Source organism: Phasianus colchicus, chromosome 6 (genome assembly GCF_987193195.1).
Source record: "Phasianus colchicus chromosome 6, bPhaCol1.hap1.1, whole genome shotgun sequence".
Lineage (NCBI taxonomy): Eukaryota > Metazoa > Chordata > Aves > Galliformes > Phasianidae > Phasianus > Phasianus colchicus.
The window spans coordinates 51,330,687-51,351,581 of NC_143441.1; the positions used below are offsets into that span (position 1 = coordinate 51,330,687).

Here is a 20,895-nt window from a genome sequence, read left to right on the forward strand (position 1 = left end):
GAATGGAAGATTCCAGTAATTGATGTATCTGTGTTCATTTCAGGCCAGAAAGTGCTAATAACAGAAGACCTGGAAGATGTCACTGTGTTAGAAGGAGAATCTGCCATGTTCAAATGCAGAATCTCTCCTGTAGAGTATAGCAAAGTGCAGTGGTTTTTGGATAAAACCCCACTCCATACCAATGAACTTAATGACATCCAGTCTCAGCCTGGCGGATATCACCTGCTAACCTTGAAAAAACTCTCTCTGAAGGACTCGGGGGTCATTACATTTGAAGCTGGTGATAAGAAAACATCTGCCAGTTTGGTTGTTAAAGGTAATTCAAGCATTAAAAACTGCAGGAGAGAAGAAAATGCTTAGAAATAACTATGGAATAATGTGGATAGGTGAAAATAACGCTATAAATTTGGCCCCATCATTTGTATATCTATATATTTTTGAGTGTATTTTTACCTGTATAACAAAACCAGGACTGGGAAATTAGTTTCTTGCAATATTGGAGAACTGTCAATATGTTTATTGGACCTTAGATGGGAATGTTATACTATAACCATGATACATTGGATATTGTGTCCAGTTTTCCTTCAGCTGAGCTCATAGGGCACCACTGCAATGGTAAGTGAAAAGAAATTGAATTAGCTCATAGAAAAAAGAAAAAGAAAAAAGAGCAACAAATATGTCTTAAATTTAATCTTCATTGTTTGAAGGGCAACATTGCACATGTTCTCTGTTGTTCTTGGTTGACAAAATTTTCTCCTGAAAAGTTAAACTGGGCAAGAACTACAATGCTAGCCTACTTTTGTAGGAAGGAATAAGACAAATGCCAAATGACCTAAGAGTGTAAGTTTAGAGAAGTGTTATTTTCTTAGCGGAAATACAAATATTTCTTATTACCCAGAGGTGTATAACATACAGTTTCTGTGTCAGATCATATTCTCATTCTTTTCAGAATCATCCTGTTTCTTGCAAGGAAATTCTTTTCAAAATTCAAAAAATTTTCCCCAGTTGACAATTTTTACCTTTCTACAAAAGTGCAAATAGATATTTTTAAAGTGAAATGAAAGATCTATTTGCAAAGGGTTGACTTGTTTTGGTAACACCAATACATGATGCTGTATTACAGAGCAGAACAGTTTTTGATTTTCCAATTTATTGGGTTTTTACATATTAAAAAACCAGAAATTAGGAGGTGTAAGACCCATGTTGGTCAATTTAGCTTTTAGTATCTAGCTTAGGCTGATTCTAGGAGCTATACTATACTTCCAGAGAGCATTTCAACTCCTCTATCCTAAAAACACGTTTTGGAAATTAATGCCCCATCCTTGGAGCTGTCTGTTGTCTTCCTTTAATGTTAGAGATACTCTAACTTTAATGTTAGAGATGACCAGTCTAGGATATCTGCCTACTTTTTAGATGACCTTGATGAGGTGAGCCCTCCTTTATATGACTGACTGAGAAATCTGAATCGTACCTTGCTTCATCATGAATTAGCCTTCTGCACTCCATTGGAAGGCCCAAACTAAGAAGCACACATGGAGAAGTGTTTAGGAAAGTTGTGCCTCTGTCTTGTTGAAGTTCAATGAGACGTGAGAGATCTTATGTTTTACAGCATTTTCTTTCCAGTTCCTCCCAGATATCATTAAGTATTTACTAAACCAGATTTTATGGCATGATTAATGCCTTCCTGAGGGCTTTGTAGCCCAAATTATCCCTTTCTAACCTGTGGTTTTAATGCAAGTAATTCTGGACATAAGCCTCACAGATTACTTGTGATTTGAACATCTGCACCTCTTGTGAAAATCTGAGACCATTTTTATGTGATTCTAGAAAAGCCCTGCATCTTCACAAAGGAGCTGGTTGATACTGAAGTCACTGAGGGAAAGGATGTGATTCTTCACTGTGAAACCTCCAAACCAGACTGCCCTGTAAAGTGGTGCAAAGACGGGAAGAGCCTTAGGAATTCTTCTAAGTATAACATCAGTCGGTCGGGATTTGAAGCCAAGCTGGTCATATATGGGGCAGAAGAAAGAGACAGTGGCAGATATGAGTGTGAGGCTGGAGCAGCTAAAAGTAGTGCGGTTATTACTGTCAAGGGTAAGAACATTTGGAGTAATGGTTTGGGTTCTACTTTGTCATCCATCACCAAGTTCAGAACAATGCATAGAACTGATGAAAATGTGAAACTATACCGAAAAGGAGCCTTGTGTCTTTGCAGCTCAGTGCAGGAAAGGTTCTAGTTAAATCACCCATCATAGCATCCGGAGAGGTGGCAGAATGTGAAACAGAAAAATGAAACAGAAAAATGAAACAGGAAAATGAAACAGGAAAATCCTTCATTTTAACCGATTTTATCTCTGTGAAAGTATCAGCTCTCTAGAGCTGTCAGGAGAGGATGAGTCATGAGAGAATGGTGGCAATCTCTGTAGAAGATCATAGAATCATTAAGGTTGGAAAAGACCTCTAAGGTCATCTAGTCCAACTGTCCAACTACCACCGATATTACCCCCTGACCATGTCCCTCAGTGTCACATCTCCACTGTTCTTGAACACCTCTAGGGATAGTGATTTCACTGCCTCCCTGGGCACCTGACCACTCTTTAGGAGTGGTCTTAATACCCAATCTGAACTGTCCTGGCACAACTTGAGGCTGTTCCACTTGTCCTATTGCTGTTACATGGGAAAAGAGGCCAAATTCCACCTCACTACAACCTCATTTCAGGGAACTGTAGACAGCAATAAGGTCTCCCCTGAGCCTCCTCTTCTCTAGACTGAACCACCCCAGTTCAGCTGCTCGTGCTTCAGATTCACCCAGCCTAAAAGATAATGCAGAGAAAGGATGAATCACCTTCTGAAACTCTTTCCAGTGCTATCTCTGTCCAAGGAGGGAGCTCATATACCCACATTTGTCTAAGGAATTGCTTGAGGCAGCTGAATTTATTGAGAGTAGTGCATCCAAAAGCATTTATTCCAAAGAACGTGGTTAGGGAGAAGTCAGTAACCGATGGGTTGTGTTTGAGCTGAAACAGATGTTCTCATCTTAGATATGACAGATTTTAGTGTACTTCCTGGAGCACATTAGGAAAGTATGTGAGATAAGCATTGGGACTGAGCTGGACCAAAACCAGAGTCACTGCTGCTCACTCTATAAACCTTCCCCTAAGAAAAGCCAGCAAGAACAAGTAGTCTTTGGCTCATTGGAAGAGTCAACCTGAACCTCTGAGCATGAAGAGGGAGGGAAGCTGCTCACAGCATTTGCTGAGCACCAAGAAATCACATCAAGGCTGAGGTCTACAGTGTAAGGAAAGAGGAGAACTTGATGTAATGAGGATGTCCCAATTGCTGTAACTTTCCATAGCACTACAATATTTTTCCAATACCCAGTACACACAGAGACAAGGTGCTGAAGGCCAGGCTGGATGGGGCCGCAGGCAGTATAATCTGAGGAAGGGATTGGTTTTATTGCTGGGGGATTGTTGTATATTATATAATTTTTTAATTATCTGAAAGGAAAACACTTAGACATTTTATTCCTTCTCCTTTTCCCCAGTAAATGCTATCTCCACTGCAGCTCAGCTTGAAGTTTTGTATCCCAGGCTATGATAGAGCCTGCACAGCAGCGTCCATTGGGGCCCTTTTGTGTTCTGCGTTTCTTTGGTGCTGTTTTTAAGTCTCCACTCGTGTCTGATAAAAATCTGTTGTGGTTTCTTATGGCAAAAAATTAACGCTGTTGGTCCCAAGAAAAGGTGCTCTGTCATTTCTTTGTGTCCTCTGTGTTATGTACCAGGTGATATTTATCGTACCAGTTGCAGGCTCTGACCGCAGATCTGCAATCTAGTTCAGTGTCTCCCAAACCTGATGTCACCAAGACATGTCTGAGTTGTACCTGTGGAACTGGCTTCGATTGCTTTGTATACTCTGTGCATTGCTCTGTGGATTTGGCTGTCTCCTCAGAAGGCCAAGGGAAGCTGAAGCAGGGCATTGCTCAATGTCTGTGCCCTGGCATTACATTAAACCATTTTGATGTTTACTACTGAGGGGATGGGAGTGGAAAATTCCAATAACCAAGCGTTAGGAAACTGGTAAAGATCTTGAAGGTTTAATTTTTGCCACTGCTCCAAGTACTGAGACCAGTTGCACACCATTGGTGCCATTAATAGTACCGGAAGCATCTGCTGCTGTTGTTAATAATAACAGCAATTGCCTTTTAATTGTGCAAATAGTGATTAAAAGGAAAAAAAACATATGGTCTCACATACTTCTTGCTGTTGCAGAGTGCATTTTCATTCCAGAGGTTTTCTATCTAAATAATAACCATTAAAAATAACGAAACAAAAAGGAAACAGTGATCTGCAAGCTTGAATGTGTGCAATGTCCCTTTTCAGAAATGCCAGTTCTCTTCAAGCAAGAGCTTCAAAACCAAGAAGCTAAAGAAGGAAAAGAAATCAAACTGACTTGTGAGCTCAGCAAACCCGATACCCCAGTGAAATGGATGAAAGAAGGCACTGTTCTGTATGCCAGTGAGAAATATGAATTTAAACAGCATGGTACTGTGGCAGAGCTCATCATTCGGGATGTGACATCGATAGATGCTGGGGACTACACCTGTACTGCTGGGGAACTGAAGACCACTGCTCAGGTGAAAGTACAGGGTAAGCAGTGTTGGGTGCACTGCAGCACTCACAGAGTTGCTCTATAGAGCAACCATTGCAGTCTCATGATTAAAATGTATTGGGAATACAGCATACTTGGAAGTAGTTGTACATATTTTTCACGTAATTTCATGGCTTGCATGTGGGATTTTAAATCTCTCTCTTCCTGCTGAGCAGAAAATTAGCGCAGAAGATTTGTTTCCTGCGCTCTGTGTGCTGATTGGTTTGCTGTTATACGCAGCTGTAAGACTGGAGTTAGAGAGCATGGGAGCACAGGCAGAACATGAAAATTTAACACGGGAGAGCAGAAAGGAGCACCATGCAGTCAAGTCCAGTCCCTGGCAAACTGCAGGTGGCAAACTGGTTGATGTTTAGATTCCCCCAGTTTCCCCAGACATCCTTTTTAAAGGCTTTCAGATGCTATGAGCAAGGAGAAATGGCTTTAAATTGGAAGAGGGTAGATGTTAGGAAGAAATCTTTTACTGTGAGAGTGGTGAGACATGGAACAGGTTTCCCAGTAAGGCTGTGGGTGCTCCATCTCAGGAAGCATTCAAGGCCAGGCTGGATGGGGCTGTGAGCAGCCTGGTCTAGGGGGAGGTGTCCGTGCCTATAGCAGGGATTTGGAACTGGGTGATCTTAAAGGTCCCTTGCAACCCAAACCATTCTATGATATTATGATTCCTGTCCATGTTGTACAGTGGGAGCTGATCCCTATTTCTGTATGCTAGCTGTGCCAGTCCTTTTTAAACAAACCCTGGAGAACAGAGAAACGGAAGAGGGGAAATCTGTCTCTCTGTGCTGTGAACTCACAAAAGCAGATGCCACCGTGGTGTGGAAGAAGGGAGAAGCCACACTCCAGGCAAGTGCCAAATATGAAATGAAGCAGAAGGGGACAGTGGCAGAGCTGGTGATTCATAATGCAGAGCCAGAAGATGCGGGAAGATACACCTGTGACACTGGAGACCAGCAGACCACAGCCCAAGTCAAAGTCCATGGTAGGAATGAGACACCTGCTTGTGGCCACTTGTTATTGTTCTTGCCATGGTCCTGCACATTTACAATGGGTGCTCAGAAAAAAAGGGATCAGTCCAAAGGAAAGGCAGCTCTGGGTGTGTCCATTAGGTTTCCTGTGTTCTAGGACAATAACTTCATACTAAAACGTATAAATCAATTAACCCTGACCTGATATAAATATATTTTTCCTCACCTCTGAAATAATTGTTCTGCTTTCTGCTCAGGACATAGACACCTGAGTTCTAATCTGGGAGGTTAGAAGGTGATAAATATGTTCTATTAAAGAATATGCATTTCTTTTCTTTACTTATTGAATAATTTTTTTTTCACGTGTCTGTGACTGACAGCAGAGGAATAATTACTTTGATGTTCTAATTATTGAAAAATAATCGTTTTGGTTTTAATTCCCTATAAACTCATGGCTTGAGTGTAAGTAGAGTCCTGGAAGTGAAGGTAAGTCAGAGCCCATTGTCTATGCCAAAAGAATTTGGTTTGGACTTTTGAGTCTCATAAAGAGGTAACCAGTTGTTAATGATGCTCCTAAAGTAAAATGAGAATGCTTCATTCCTCAGCCATCTCTGTGCTCATTGAAGAAGAGCTTAAGAGTCTGGAGGCTCTGGAAGGTGGAACAGCCACCCTGCACTGCCAGCTGAGCAGAGAGGCCCCTGTGGAGTGGAGGAAGGGTCACACTGTTCTCAGGCCAAGTAACAAGTACAGGATGAGACAAGAGGGCACGGTGGCTGAGCTGCTGATCCATGACCTGGAGACAAAGGATGCTGGAGACTACACATGTGTAGTGGGAAGCCAAAAAACCACAGCAGCCTTATCAGTGAATGGTAAAAAGTCAGAAATAACTCATGAAATTCTGGAATATTTCTGTCCATCTCTTCTCTCTTCCTTTCTATATATTCCATTTCAGCTCCTACCTTTATGTCCTCTGTCTACTCTTCTCATCCTTCCACTTGTACATGTGTAATGGGAAGCCAAAAAACACAGCAGCCTTGTCAGTGAATGATAAAATGTCAGAAATAATTCATGCAATTCTGTAATATTTCTGTCTATCCCTTCCTTCTTCCTTTCAATGTATTCCCTCTCAACACCTGCCTTTATGTCCTGCGTCAACCCCAGCCTTTATGTCCTGTGTCTGCTCTTTTCATCCTTCCATTCTTTCACATTGCCATGTCACTCCTTTCCCCAGTCTTCATCCACAATCAGATTTCATCACTCCCAGTGTTGCGTGTGTGTTTCTGTAATGTCTTCTCAGAGACCTTTTTCAAGTGAAGGACACTAATGTGCATGTATGCCTTCCTTAAATTAGTATGGAATAAGATTCCCTGGGATTCTCTGTTAAGGAGGATTCTTTACCTCCTGTCTGGATGAAATTGTTGTTTGTGTGCGTGTTCTTAATCAAATCTCTGATTGTAGCAGAACTATTTGCTAGAGAAAAAACAAAAAAATTTACAAACAAATATTTGCTAGAGAAAAAACACAAAAAAAAAGATGCATATGGTTAAGGATAAGGGTGTTGGAATAAGGTCTGGGAAGTCATTTATAAATCACCATGTAGTCTCTGACCAGAGGGGCATTGGTTTGCAACCCCATGTTCATTCTACGTCTCTCAGCCCTGCCAGTCCACTTCAAGAAAGAGCTAAAGAACGAGGAAGGTACAGAGAGTGGAACGGCCACACTGCAGTGCGAGCTGAGCAAGGCAGTCAGCACGGTTGAGTGGAGGAAGGATGGGAAGGCACTGATGCCAAATGGCAAATACAAAATGAGACGGGAAGGGCGCTTTGCTGAGCTGGTCATCCAAGACCTGGACTTGACCGATGCTGGGAGTTACACCTGTGTGTGCGGAGACCAGAAGACCACAGCTACTTTGAGAGTGAATGGTAAACATTCTACCTATCTCGTTAAACCCCAAGCTTAGCAAGTTTGGCAACGTTTTCTGATTGTCTGATGCTTGGTCAGTACAAGTTTGTAGAGGTTTCATGTTGTCAGCTCTGTGGAGCCAGTCATCGTGCTGGAGAGTATTCCCTTGTTTTTGTTTTCCTTTGAGACAGCTCAGCAATGTTCTGTATTGCTCTTTCTAATTTGTTTCTCTTTGCTCCAGAAGGTCTTCCCCCCTCATGTCACTTAGCAGTAGTAACTTGGGTTAAATGTATACACTGCAGTCCAATAATTCATTGAAAGGTCCAAGTCATTTCATTACATTTCTGATTCCATCTCTATTGGTATTGCATCCTTCAGCCTTGCCTATCCTGTTCCAAGAAGAAATGGTGGACAAGGAAGCTACAGAGGGCCAGGCAGTCACTTTGCACTGCAAGCTGAGCAAATCGGCTCCTGTTGAGTGGAGAAAGGGGAATAAAGTCATCAAACCGAGTGAGAAATACAAAATAGAGCAGGAAGGCCCCTTTGCAGAGCTGGTGATCCAGGATTTGGATTCGGCAGATGCTGGTGATTACAGCTGTGTGTGTGGAAATCAACAGACTACAGCCACTTTGACAGTAAATGGTAAAAAGAAATTCTCAGCACACATTTCTGAACTCTTTCTCCCACTGCATCTGACCTCTCCGCACTTTCCCATTCCCACCCTTGCTGATAGATTTTTCTTTGCTGTTTTTCTCCTCTCTCTATGCTCCACCACTGCCTTTCTCTCTCTCCTCTCACCTCATCCCCTCTTGATGTGCTGTGTTTGAAGGAGCTCTGAAGTACAGGTCTCCCTCTCAACACAATTCCTGATCCAGTGCAGCTGCTGTTTAGATTTTTTCTCATAGGGATTGTCCTAGAGGTGGCATTAATATCTATTCTTAGTTTCCTAGGGTGCTACATCTGTTGCTCCTAAGTAGATAGGGTTTTCATTAAAGTATGATGCTAAGGAGAATCTTAATGAAAAAACACTCTTTTTTTTCATGCTCCTACTGTTCCCAGACCCCCTTTTTTTTGTTAAGCAGTTTTGTTTTAATTCTCACCAAACTTTTTTGCTGTATCCTCAGAAAGCCAACAGCACATTTGCAAGGGTTTGGCTTAGGGGATCCATTTATAAAATTACAGACAGTGCCACAGCTCAGGTACTTCTGTAGAAGTGTTGTTTTGTTCAAGGCAAACAAACTGCTCCAGGTGTCCTACTGAAATATGGCCTTTAATTTTATAATCTGTAAAATAAAGGGTAGATGCCTTGTTAACTAAGTTAACTAATAAACTTTTAAAGCATGCAAGCAAGGAAAAAAAGGTAAACTGAAGTATGAACATAATCCTGGAGTGTGGGGAAAGCCTTGTGGCATGCAGGTTCAGGGAGATGAAGGAAGAGAGCAAGTAGACTCTGGGTCAGCCTTTCTCAGCTTTGATGCCATGTCCGTATTCCATTTGCTCTGCAGTCCTACCCACTCTTTTCACCAAAGAATTGAGCAATGAAGAAGCTACAGAAGGTAAAAGTGTCTCTCTGCGCTGTGAGCTGAACAAGGCTGCTGCTAATGTGGAGTGGAAAAAGGGACTCAAGACCCTCAAGTCAAGCGACAAGTATAAGATGAAACGGGAAGGCATCATTGCAGAGCTTTTAATCCAAAATCTAGACATGACGGATGCTGGAAACTACTCCTGTGTGTGCGGAGACCAGCAGACTATGGCTGTTTTAACAGTGCATGGTAAAACAAAAGAATCAAGACGAATGCTACAGTTAACTACTGTGTTTTCTCTGTCCACATGGACAACAGACACCTCGTTACCCTGCCACATCCTTCCTCTGCCAGGCCTTCATCCTCAGCTCCATGGTGTCAATGATGTGTTTCTTTGGCACCAACGTGGCTGGTGTGCATGGCACAGGAGGGGTGTCAGAGTATGAGCTTGGGGACAAGGCAGGCAACAGGGATTGCTGCTACCCATTTGCTGAGGGTTGATATCTTGGTTTTCCATCTTTCAAATCAGAAATCAGAATCCCCATTGTGCTCAATAATGTTGAGTTCCAAAAAAGGACCACGACTTGGTGTTTTTAAGGTTTTATCAAACTCAGACTGGTTAGGTTATTCCCTGAAATCTTATTCCCACTCTCTATTTTCCTGGGATACCGAAGTGGTTTAATACATACAGACCAGTGATCACTACAGGTTTGAAGAACAGAGAGGCCACCGATGGTGGAATCGCCATCCTGTGCAAAGCAAATGCAAACTGGCTAGGTGATTATTATCCCAAGTAATTTTTATTGCGACTGACACGTTTGAAAGAACATGTCAGTGGAAATGAAAATGCTTGTTTCCCCATCATGTATTGAAATGAACAATTTCACTTCAAATTGGCTTCTAGAATGAACCTCAGTGTTTCATTCTTTTTTTAATGTAGACTTCCTTTCTGTTTGCTTAATGTTCAAACTTAACAAACATCCTACTTCCATCGTGGTTTAAAAATTTGTGTGATAAACCCATTTTTTTCTTGCCAGACATTTCAATTTAATTGTTTTTAGTGGAAATTTCACAGGGGAAAAAAAAAAAGCCTTCTACTTCTGTCTGTATTCATTTGGTTCTCTGAGCAAAACACCTGTGGGTTACAGCAATCATTGGATCCTTTCCAGGTGATGGCATTGTGCTCCTCATACCTATTCATGGAGAATATTGACCGTTTGTGCTCTTTGTATCGATAAATCCATTCAAGATAAGAAGGAAAAGGGAAATTAAATATCGCTGTTTAATTTGAACTCCTCGGAGCTCACATCTCACTGCTCATATTGCTGTCCCTCAGCTTTACCCGCGTTTTTCAAAGAGGGTTTGAAGAACAGAGAGGCCACCGATGGCGGAACCGCCACGCTGCGCTGTGAGCTGAGCAAGGTCGGAGTCCCAGTGGAGTGGAAAAAGGGAAATAAGATGCTCAAATCAAGTGATAAGTATAGAATGAGACAAGAAGAAACCACTGCAGAGCTGTTGATCCGAGACTTGGAGGTAGAGGATACCGGAGAATACACCTGTGTGTGTGGAGATCAGAAGACCTCAGCTGTCTTGACAGTGCATGGTAAAAAAAACCATTCTCCTTTATCATAGCTGCATCTCAGAGATACACTTTTTCTCTGGGAGGTCTCCACACTGGTTTTGATGTTTAGATTCTGCAGTCTTTTTGTGGTTTAGAATGTCTTGTGTTGGAAGGGTCCTGAAAGACCAGCTCATCCCAGCTGGTTTGCTGGTATTTCATCCTCTCTCCTAATGTCACGGTAAAACAGATCACCTAATGGCAGCATGGAGTTGTGATGGTTTCATTCCCTAGAGCCTTCTGAATGCTTTTAGAGCGCGAAGAGCAGTTGATAGGGCCTGAAGCATCTAGGCCTCCAGCTACAAGGAGGGTTTGTCCTCTATATATCTCTCTGATGTCACTGGATGCCATTGCTAAACTTGAAGGGAAGTTCATTAAGAATGCTGAGCTCAGCTAGCAAGAGGTTTTTTCAATGTGGGGGCGAATGACTCTTGCAGCACTGTGATGTATTGTTCCAATGAAACTATTTCAAAAAAAAAACCATAACCAACAACCCACCAACAAACCATTACTCTGAAGGTCCTGATTTGGGAGAAGTGCGCCAAAATTTATTCCTGCCTCTACTGTGGCAATTAGCAAAAAGCTTTGGGTGGCCCTCCAACAGTTCACAACAGTTCCAGTAGATTAAAGGAACACTTCTATTTGAGGTGTATCTGAAGGGTGAAATGATTTTAAGGACAGGAACAAAACTGGAGACAAACATCTCTCCAATTTTTCTGCATGCTTTTATTTCCTCTTATTTCTTCCAGTTAAAGGTATTTGTGTCCTTTCCTTCCTCTGAGCTGGTACTTCCTTGTGCAATTGGTGACACCACACAAGGCAACTTGCAGAAAACCATGGCCTAAAGGTGCACAGGACCTTTTATATCCATGGTATCATTGAAGTTAAAAAAGACCTCTAGGATATCCAGTGTCCAACCCTTACCCATCCCCATCAAGCCCACTAATTTGTCCCTCAGTGCCACATCTACACATTTCAAGGTCCAGTTAATGGTTTGATGTACTCTGTTTATGTTACATCCCTTAGCTTTGCCTGCACTTTTCAAAAAAGAGCTCGTCAATGTGGAAGCCACAGAAAGTGGGACAGCTGTTCTGCAGTGTGAACTGACTAAATCCACTCAGGTGGAGTGGAGGAAAGGACAGGAGTTGCTCCAGCCCAGTGATAAGTACAAATTGAGGCTAAAGGATACCATTGCTGAGCTGATAATCCAAAGCCTGGAGGAACAAGATGCTGGAGATTACACCTGTGTGTGTGGAGACAAGACAACTACAGCATCTCTGACAGTGCACGGTAAAATACAAACATTTAGTAGGGAATTGCTGCATTGCCATCTGTGCTTTCGTGCAGGATCACAAATTGGCATTGATTCCATCTATTACTTTAGATTCTTATGATAAATGTGTCTACCACATTCTTTTACTGAAAGTCCTTCGCTTGGGAATGATATGTAGCATCCTACAGCCTTTTCTGCTCCTGTTCTTTCACATTACTGCAGTTTGGAAACAGATACTGAAGATCTTGATGAGGTAGTAAATATCACTTTCCATTAGTTAGTTTCTAGGCATATCACTTCCACTGAGTTTTCACCTCTTTTACATAGATATAATTGGAAAGTACTCTGTTATGTTAACAGTTGAGAAAGACAGGTGAGAATTATGGATTGCAGCCTGGAATTTTAAGTCATGGGGCTCCTGCTAATTGTTCATCTGATCTCAAGACAGAGCTGTGCAAGTTCTTTTAAAGCCTGCCATCAGCTTTCTGCTGCTTGCATCTTAAAATGCCTTTAAAATATAATTCCAGTACTGAAATAACAGTTTTGCAACTCTGATTTCCGATTCATGCTGCAATGAGTAAAGCAGAAATGCCCCTGAAGTTGTTTATGAAAAAAAAAAAAGTGTTAATGAAAACTTTTTGAGATCAAAGGGTTTTGAGGCAATGGAGCAATCAAGACATGGTATTTCCTCAATTTTAAAGTGCTCTCTCTTCACCTGTGATCTTCAGCCCTCCCTCCACATTTTAAAAAGGAATTGAAGAACGTGGAAGCCACAGAAAATGGCACGGCCACTTTCTGTTGTGAGCTGAACAAGCCTGCAGCTTCTGTGGAATGGAGGAAAGGAGACAGAGCCCTGGAGCCAAGTGAGAAGGTCACCATAACGTGCAAGGGCACAACTGCAGAGCTGGTGATCCATGATTTAGATCTGGCAGATGCTGGAGATTACACATGCTGTTATGGAGATCAGAAAACCACAGCTGCTCTAAAAGTGAATGGTAAAAAAAATCTTATACCCAATAAAATAGATTATATACAAACAGATTAAAAAAAAAAAAAAAGAGCAGTATTATTGTAATTGCAGCCTGATTTCAGATGGATTTAGCTACATGTGGTTGAACTTGTGCATAAAGTCCCAAAGGCACTGGTGAATGCCAGGCATAGGTCAGATGTTTATTACAAAAATTTCAGTTATTTATCTTGGTTCCAACCCAGTTCTTTTTGTTGTTTGTGTTCCCAAGTAGTTGCTAGGGAAATCACATTTATTACTATGAAATTGATTGTTAAGATGGTACGGTCCCAAAACTGAGGTGATGAGTTCTGATATATAGTGTGGTGTTAAACATTCTTTGAGAATAATTTCACAGTCTAAGAAAAGAGTAATTTCACTACCAGAGCATAAAACTCATGGAAAAGTGAGGTTGATGCCTCAAACATAACTTAATGTATGAGCTTTTCCAGTAATGATCAGAGTTGTGACGGAACTTAAATGCCCCAGTTTGGCTTTATTTTCCATTGCGGTAGACAATGCCCAAAGTGAGGCAGGATTCAGCCTTGCAGAGTCTGAGGAAATATCTGGTGTGGTTCTCCATTTCATGCCACAGACCATGCCATAAAGAAAAACCTCTGCCTTACAAACAAGACTTTCCAAAGTCACTATCAGATGATTCTCAGAGCGATTATCAATGCTACCTGGATTAGGGAAGGCTTTGCTTGTCATACGTGGTCTGCAGACCACAAACAAGTGATTTCTTGAATGACTCCCATTGTCATATGTTCTCCTCATTTTGAACTCCTCAGCCTTGCCTGCACATTTCAAGGAAGAGATGAAGAACGAGGAAGCCACAGAAGGTGGAACAGCCACACTGCAGTGTGAGCTATCTAGGCCCGTCCCCGTGGAGTGGAAAAAGAAGCACAAAGTGCTCAAGTCGAGTGAAAAATACTCTATGAGGCAGGAAGGTTCCACAGCACAACTCCTGATCCATGCTTTGGAAGTCAAGGATGCTGGGGAGTATACCTGTGTGTGCGGGGACAAGAAGACTACTGCAGTGCTGACAGTGCATGGTAAAAGAAAAAACACCAGTTACAACATGTTATTTTTGTCCAATTCTATCTAGAATTCTAGTTCTGTTGATTATATTAACGTTGTTCCCAAGTTTCCTCTCCCTGCTCCCATTGGTGCATGGCTGTATTGCTTTGTACCATGCTGAAGGATTCCACACGCTCACATGTTCTGTTCTGTTACACACATCTGACTTGGGCACGTGCATTCTGGAAAAGAGCAATCTTAGATTTCAAGTTAGGTTAGGATGTGACAGATTGGGATGAATAGTACAGACAAAACTTGATCTCAGTGCAGCTTTTTAGTATGACTTTGATCAAGGATTGTGTAGATTTGTATTCTGGTATTGCAGAATATTCAGCATTATGGAGTATGAGACTTCTTCATAGTCCTCAGTGAAATACTTCAAACTTTCTTTGGAACAGAGGAGAACACAATTTCCACTATTAATGCAGGACAGGAGGAAGTAGTTTCAGCCATCTTTCTCACACAGGAAGTCAGCGAGTTGATATCTTTGCTTTGCTTCCCAGACTTTGTCATCTTGATGTTTATGTACAGCACAAAGATGGGTTCCATCTTGAACCTCCTCCCATTTAACTGTGGGAAATGGAATTGGAAAGGACCTCTACAGCCATCTAGTCCCAGTTCCTCATCCCTGTATAAACTATACTTAAAAACCTCTGATGGTGAATAATCTGCAGTTCCCTGGACACCCAAACCACCGCCTGTCTGTCATTACTGCTGGAAAGTTCTTCCTAAGGCCAACAGAAACCTTTCTTGAGCTAACTTAGGTCCTTTCTTCTTGTTCCATACATTGGGGAGAGGAAGAAATCTTGTCTGTAAAACTGCTCTACAGATATGAAGACTTCTATCATGTCTCCATCTCTATTCTCTTTTATGGATTAAGCAGCTTCATTTCTTTCACACTTTCTTCCTAAACTACGTTTTCTAGACTTTGGCTCATCTCCATTGCTTGCTGGAATGCCTTCAGCCAATCCACATCTTTCTAGAAGCACAGTGGCCAAAAACGGTCCAAAGTTCCATGTGAGGCCTTCCAGGCTTGAGCAGGGTGGAGGTGTCTTGGTTCACATGCCACGTATCTTGCAATGACACTCCACTTTATACGTCCTATCATGATTATTGCTTTCTTCCTATCAGAATTGCATTTCTTGACTTGCATTTGAACTGTGATCTCCCATAATCCCACGCCTCTCTCTGAATATTTGCTGCCTGTTACTTCTATTATTTCCTATCTTGTATTTGTGTGGTGGATTGCTTGTAAACATATTTTGCACTTGCTCTTACTGGAATGCAGCCTATTTTTTTTTTACCACTGTTTCATCAAGATCCTAAACCAGTTCATAAAGTGCCATCAGTTTTCAGTTTCTCTCCCAGCTTGAGTTCCCCTGCAAAATTAGTAAGACTAATCATTGGCTTCAGAGTTTCTGTTTTCTCTTAGCTATCATTAAATATTAAATTGAAAAAAAAAAAAAAAAAAGGAATTTGAACACTTCATTTTTCTGTACACCACCAACTATCAACATGGATTCCTGAAAGAGGCAGACCGACCCCTTCTTTGTTGTTTTCCTTCCTTCTGATCAGCTTACTGGCTGTCATTATGTTATTTCTGTTCCTTTTAGTTCAAGCTGGCAAGATTTTCTGGAATTTACATACTAATATTCTGACATAACCAAGAGCCACAAGTTGAACTGTGAACAGAGGTCTCCACCCAGTTACTGGGTACAAATGCATGGAGCTCACAGCTGTATCTGGAGACATTTGATGTCAAAGTCTCATTGTAGATTATTTTCCAGCTCTTCTTTCTGGTTGGTCTCTCTACCTAAGAAGTTCCCAAGTCCAGAATTTGGGAACTGCCCTGACCCTGCTGAAATGCATAGGGAACCTGACCTCTCTCACTTTGCCTCTCTATTCTCTAGTATTTCTTTCACACTGATCTAAGATCATTATGGTTCTTTTCGACCCAGGGCATTCTGTGATTCAATGATTCTATGTTCTATGGCTCTCTGAATTTCAGGACAACGAGGAACTTTTTACTTAGGCAGACTATTCCTGATAGTCCTTGTAGTGGGATAGTCTGTGTAATTATGCCCTTAATGTAGCTTCTTTGAGAAGCTTTCTGCTGTCTTAAACCTTGTAAGTAAGATTGCTTCTACTTGGTTGCATTTAACAATTCTTAAAGAATTGAAGCTTTCATTGTTTCCCACATATTCTCCTTTCACCTTGCTCTGTCATTGCCTGTCCTAAGATCCATGAGTTCCTCTGCTTCATAATGGGTAGCTACCCAGTTATTCTCCACCTCTGTATTTTCATATATTTATTTCTTGCTGGTCAAAGTCAGGGCTTGGAGATCTTCCTCTTCGACTCTTTCATACATATTCTACAACCAAAAGTTGTCTCCATCTCATTCCAAAGGCTTAGCAGACACTGTCCCATCCTACTGCTCCCAAGGTATGTATTACCACATTGCCACCCATTGTTATGCTCAATTATTCTATTAGTTGTTCCACAGGGTGTTATGACACTCCTGAACCTCCTGATATGATGGTCTTACAAGACATGTCCACAATGGAGACGTCGTACTTCTTTTTCCTTTTTATTATTACACAAGCACTTTCAAGATGCCTGCGCTGTTTTATATTCTGCATTCATTCTAACTCTTGAGCTAGGCATCTTTAATGCATAAATCTTTTCTTTAACTTCTTTTTTCCTGGTGATAGTATAATCTTCTGTACCAGTTTTCCAGGCTGAAGTATAGTAAGGAAGTTATAGTTTTGGCCATATGTGAAGTCTTCCTATTCCTGCTGTTCGTGTCATTAACAAGGCACAGATAGATAGTGGTGAACGTCACATTAATCTTTTTGGTGGCCAAAAACTGCATGTCATGAAAATGTTTGCTCTTTGTTTCTCAGCCCTTCCTGCTCTCTTCAAAGAAGAGTTAAGAGACGAGGAAGCCACTGAGGGTGATGTGGTCACTCTGCGCTGTGAGCTGACCAAGGCTGCACCAGTGGAATGGAAAAAGGGGCACGCAGTGCTCAAACCTAGTGAGAAATACAAAATGAGGCAGAAGGATGCCACCGCAGAGCTGGTGATCCATAACCTAGATGACAGTGATGCTGGTGATTACACCTGTGTGTGTGGGGATAAGCAGTCCACAGCTTCCTTAGCAGTACACGGTAATCACGTTTTTCATCTAGATGACCTCATCATCAAGCTCATGGTTTTGATTCTTTTTTTTTTCCCCCGTGTTTATTGTTATCTCTGCATACTTTCCTCTGAGTTTGACGTTGCATATCATGGTCATAGTAATTAATTTGCATTTTTTTTTAATCTAAGGGGAAAACCTACACCCCTAATATCTAATACAGAGTGGTTTTAGGACTTCATGAAATATGTAGATGTGAAAACAGACCCTAAGACATCTCCCCACTCTTGCTCCAGCCTTTCCTTCCCCCAGCTTTGCCTTTCATCCAGAGGCTGGTTGCAGCTCCATTTAACCCTCTATCCATTGCATCCTCAGCACTGCCTGCACACATCAAGGAAAGCCTGAAGGGCGAGGAAGTAACAGAAGGGCGAACGGCCACTCTGCGCTGTGAGCTGACCAAGGTTGCTCAGGTAGAGTGGAGAAAGGGAAGCACTTTGCTCCAAGCCAGCGACAAGTACAAAATGAGACAGGAAGGCACCGTCATGAAGCTGCTCATCCACGACACAGAGCTGAAAGATGCTGGAGAATACACGTGTGTGTGTGGAGAACAGGAGACAACAGCTGCCTTGATAGTGAATGGTAAAAAAAAAAAACAACCATACCTATGTATCTGTATCACTGTGTACTTTTTCTCCTAGCTCTTCACTATTTGTTGTGTGTTCACCTGCAGCTGGGTTTAGATAAAACTGTAAGCTGCCTTCAAGCTCTGGTTGCACCCAGGCTACTTTTCTGCTTCTGCCTATTTGTTTTTCCTGTGCCTTAGGATTACAAGGAAATTGCAACTCTTTCTCCACTGAAATGTTCTCTCTTTCTTTATGTTCTCATCCATCATCACCTGTGTGACGTGTCTTTTTTTTAATGTCTGTCCATTTCATGACCTTCAGCCTTGCCTGCACTTTTCAAAGAGGAGCTGAAGAATCTGCAGGCCATGGAAAGCCAGACAGTCACTCTGCGCTGTGAACTGACCAAGGCTTCACCTGTCTCATGGAAGAAAGGAAATAAAATCCTCAGAGCAAGTGAAAAATACATAATGCGGCAGGATGACGTCCTTGCAGAGCTGGAAATCCATGAGCTAGATCTGCAGGATGCAGGAGATTACACCTGTGTGTGTGGAGACCAACATACCACTGCCTCTCTGACAGTGAATGGTAAAATCACTTTGCAGATGGCTGTCCTCTCTTTGGTTCCCTGCAGCATCCTGCTGTGCTGTGAAACGTTCACCTATCAGCTTTTGGATTTCCCTAGGAATTAATTTGTATTCAGAAAAGGACAACTTTGTGTTCTGGCTTTTTTTTTTTTTTTTTTTTTTGGTCGATTTTCCTGAAAAGGGAGCTAAGGAAATAGCTGTTTTTGTCATGCAGACAAATGACAAATGTAAATTTAAGTGTATAGTACCAGCGAGTTTGGAGGGCGTCGCAGGATGTATTGGGGCATGGCAGGGTGTATCAGGGCATGGCATGAGATATTGGGGCATTTTGAGGGCTCAGAACCCCATTTTGATGGCTTATGGCCCTATTTTGATGGATCGTGGCTCCATTTTGAGAACTAAGCCCAACTGCCAGGAGTTGAACTCAATGATCCTCATGGGTCTCTTTCAGCTTGGGATATTCTATGAAATGCTCATGTTAAGCTGAGATGTTTTGGAGGGCAACCCTGTGATATATTCTCTAAGTTGCATCTTTCATCCATCCAGCCTGTGGTACTTTGACCTTTCAGCTCAGCACTTCTTTCCTTACTGTCATTGGTGGATCTCATTTTCCACATTATCATAGTGGAAACCTCAACATCTGGATTATCTGACTTGGCTGTACTTTAACTTAAACTGATAGTGATGCCAGTCACAAGTGCAAAGGTCTTAGTTTAAATACACTATCTATTGGCTTTCCATTCCCAGCCCTGCCAGCGACTTTCAAGGAACAGCTGAAGAATGAAGAAGTCATGGAAGGAGCATCAGTCTCTCTGCGTTGTGAATTAAGCAAAGCAGCTCCAGTGCAGTGGAAAATAGGGTCCAAAGTGCTCAAAACGAGTGAAAAATATCAAATGAGCCAGCCTGGCACCACTGCAGAGTTGGTCATTCGTGACCTAGATGTAACAGATGCTGGAGATTACAGTTGTGTTTGTGGTGACCAGAAGACAACAGCAACCTTAACAGTTCATGGTAAAAACTCTTTATTAAAATTAATAGAGTTATAGATAGACGTTACTCTGGATCAGAAGTTATGATCTAGGCTATCAAAAGAATGGGTTGGAAAGGGGAGGCATAAGGGGGAATAATCCCGAGCAGGATAAAGAAGTTAGGATTGGAATTCTGGTTTTCTAGTGATCATTTGTCCGTGTTGTGTCCTTCAGCTCTGCCACCACTCTTTAAGGAAGAGCTAAAGAATGAGGAAGCAGAAGAAGGCAGAAATGTCACCTTGCACTGCAAACTCACCAAGGCTGCTGTGGTGGAGTGGAAGAAGGACCAGAGGGTTCTCAAAGAGAGTGAGAAATACCAGATGAGGCAGGAAGGGCTCAAGGCAGAGCTGGTGATTCGTGGAGTGGCTGAGGATGATGCAGGAAACTACAGCTGTGTGTGCGGAGAGCACCAGACTACTGCTGTTTTAACAGTACAGGGTAAAACTGATCTGACCTGTTTTCTAACTAGACATGCCTATCCTCTGTTCACCTGTTCACTTCCCCATGTCTGTTTGTTCGGCCTTATTGGCTGCCCTTCCATTTGTTTGAAACAGCATTTCCCGTCTTTCATGACCTCTGATTGGAAAATACCGCTCTGTATTCTTCTCCATCCTTTTGTTTTTAACTTTCCTCAAACACAAACCTGCTGTCCTCTCATCTTTCCCTTCTGGCTCTCCTTTCATAGCACATAAACCCACTGTTCTTTTATCTTTCCTTTTCTGCCCTTCCTTCCTGAAGCACAATTCTGCTTGTTCTTTGCCTCTTCCTTCTGGCATTTTCAATCTGTGCCATTTGAATGTAGGTATAATAAGCCATATTCTGAATGTGGCCACTATATTTCTACTGTATTGAGTGATGTTTATGATGTTCTTTGTGCCCATAGCTACCATCCTAATGCAAAAAGATAGGTTTGCACTGGCTGTCCAATCTTCTAGGCAGGAAAGGATGAATTCTTTGTGACCTCCTCTGGTCTTATTTAGGTGCAACAACCAGTTGCTGCGCAACCAAAACTGATGTTTCAGCTTAACACTGCTGCAGTTGAGAAGCATGCCAAATCAAGACTTCTAGCCTGGGTATTTTAATTTAGCTCCACCACCTTGAGTGAGTCATGAAGTCCGAGATCTGAGATATCCAATCCTGTGAAATGGGTGGAATATCCCGTCATCTCATCTAGTTAATTAGAGGGACATATGTGAAGTTCACCACATTTATTTTGAGGACACAACTTGCAGTGGGTACTAGAATTAAACAAGCAGGGAAAGTGTATTCTGAGACAGGAATATGGGCTTAGGATTCAGCATCTGGAGACTTTCTCTTGGGTCAAGAGGCTCTGTGAGCCCTGGCTGTGTCTTTTCAATAACACCTCAAGGAACAAGGAATGATGTTGGGGAAGGAGTTGTGCCAACACTCGGAGCCCAACAGAGCTGCTCTATAATTAGGAAAAGATGGCCTTTGGGAAAGTGTTATCACGTACATGAGCTAGGGAGCTCAA

The 20,895-nt window shown here is 42.0% G+C and overlaps 1 protein-coding gene across 1 annotated transcript in view; it reads left to right on the forward strand.

Moving 5' to 3' along the window:
• OBSCN (obscurin, cytoskeletal calmodulin and titin-interacting RhoGEF) overlaps nucleotides 1–20,895 on the forward strand; it is a 175,186-nt gene that overhangs the window by 68,917 nt on the left and 85,374 nt on the right. Inside the window, exons 38-54 of the mRNA XM_090143262.1 lie at nucleotides 44–316; nucleotides 1,828–2,094; nucleotides 4,383–4,649; nucleotides 5,378–5,644; nucleotides 6,236–6,499; nucleotides 7,286–7,552; nucleotides 7,911–8,174; nucleotides 9,038–9,304; nucleotides 10,392–10,658; nucleotides 11,700–11,963; nucleotides 12,675–12,941; nucleotides 13,744–14,007; nucleotides 16,936–17,199; nucleotides 17,544–17,807; nucleotides 18,113–18,376; nucleotides 19,123–19,386; nucleotides 19,578–19,841. Of these exons, the coding sequence (XP_089999388.1) occupies nucleotides 44–316; nucleotides 1,828–2,094; nucleotides 4,383–4,649; nucleotides 5,378–5,644; nucleotides 6,236–6,499; nucleotides 7,286–7,552; nucleotides 7,911–8,174; nucleotides 9,038–9,304; nucleotides 10,392–10,658; nucleotides 11,700–11,963; nucleotides 12,675–12,941; nucleotides 13,744–14,007; nucleotides 16,936–17,199; nucleotides 17,544–17,807; nucleotides 18,113–18,376; nucleotides 19,123–19,386; nucleotides 19,578–19,841 (4,518 nt within the window). The remainder of the gene's footprint in view (nucleotides 1–43; nucleotides 317–1,827; nucleotides 2,095–4,382; nucleotides 4,650–5,377; nucleotides 5,645–6,235; nucleotides 6,500–7,285; nucleotides 7,553–7,910; nucleotides 8,175–9,037; nucleotides 9,305–10,391; nucleotides 10,659–11,699; nucleotides 11,964–12,674; nucleotides 12,942–13,743; nucleotides 14,008–16,935; nucleotides 17,200–17,543; nucleotides 17,808–18,112; nucleotides 18,377–19,122; nucleotides 19,387–19,577; nucleotides 19,842–20,895) is intronic.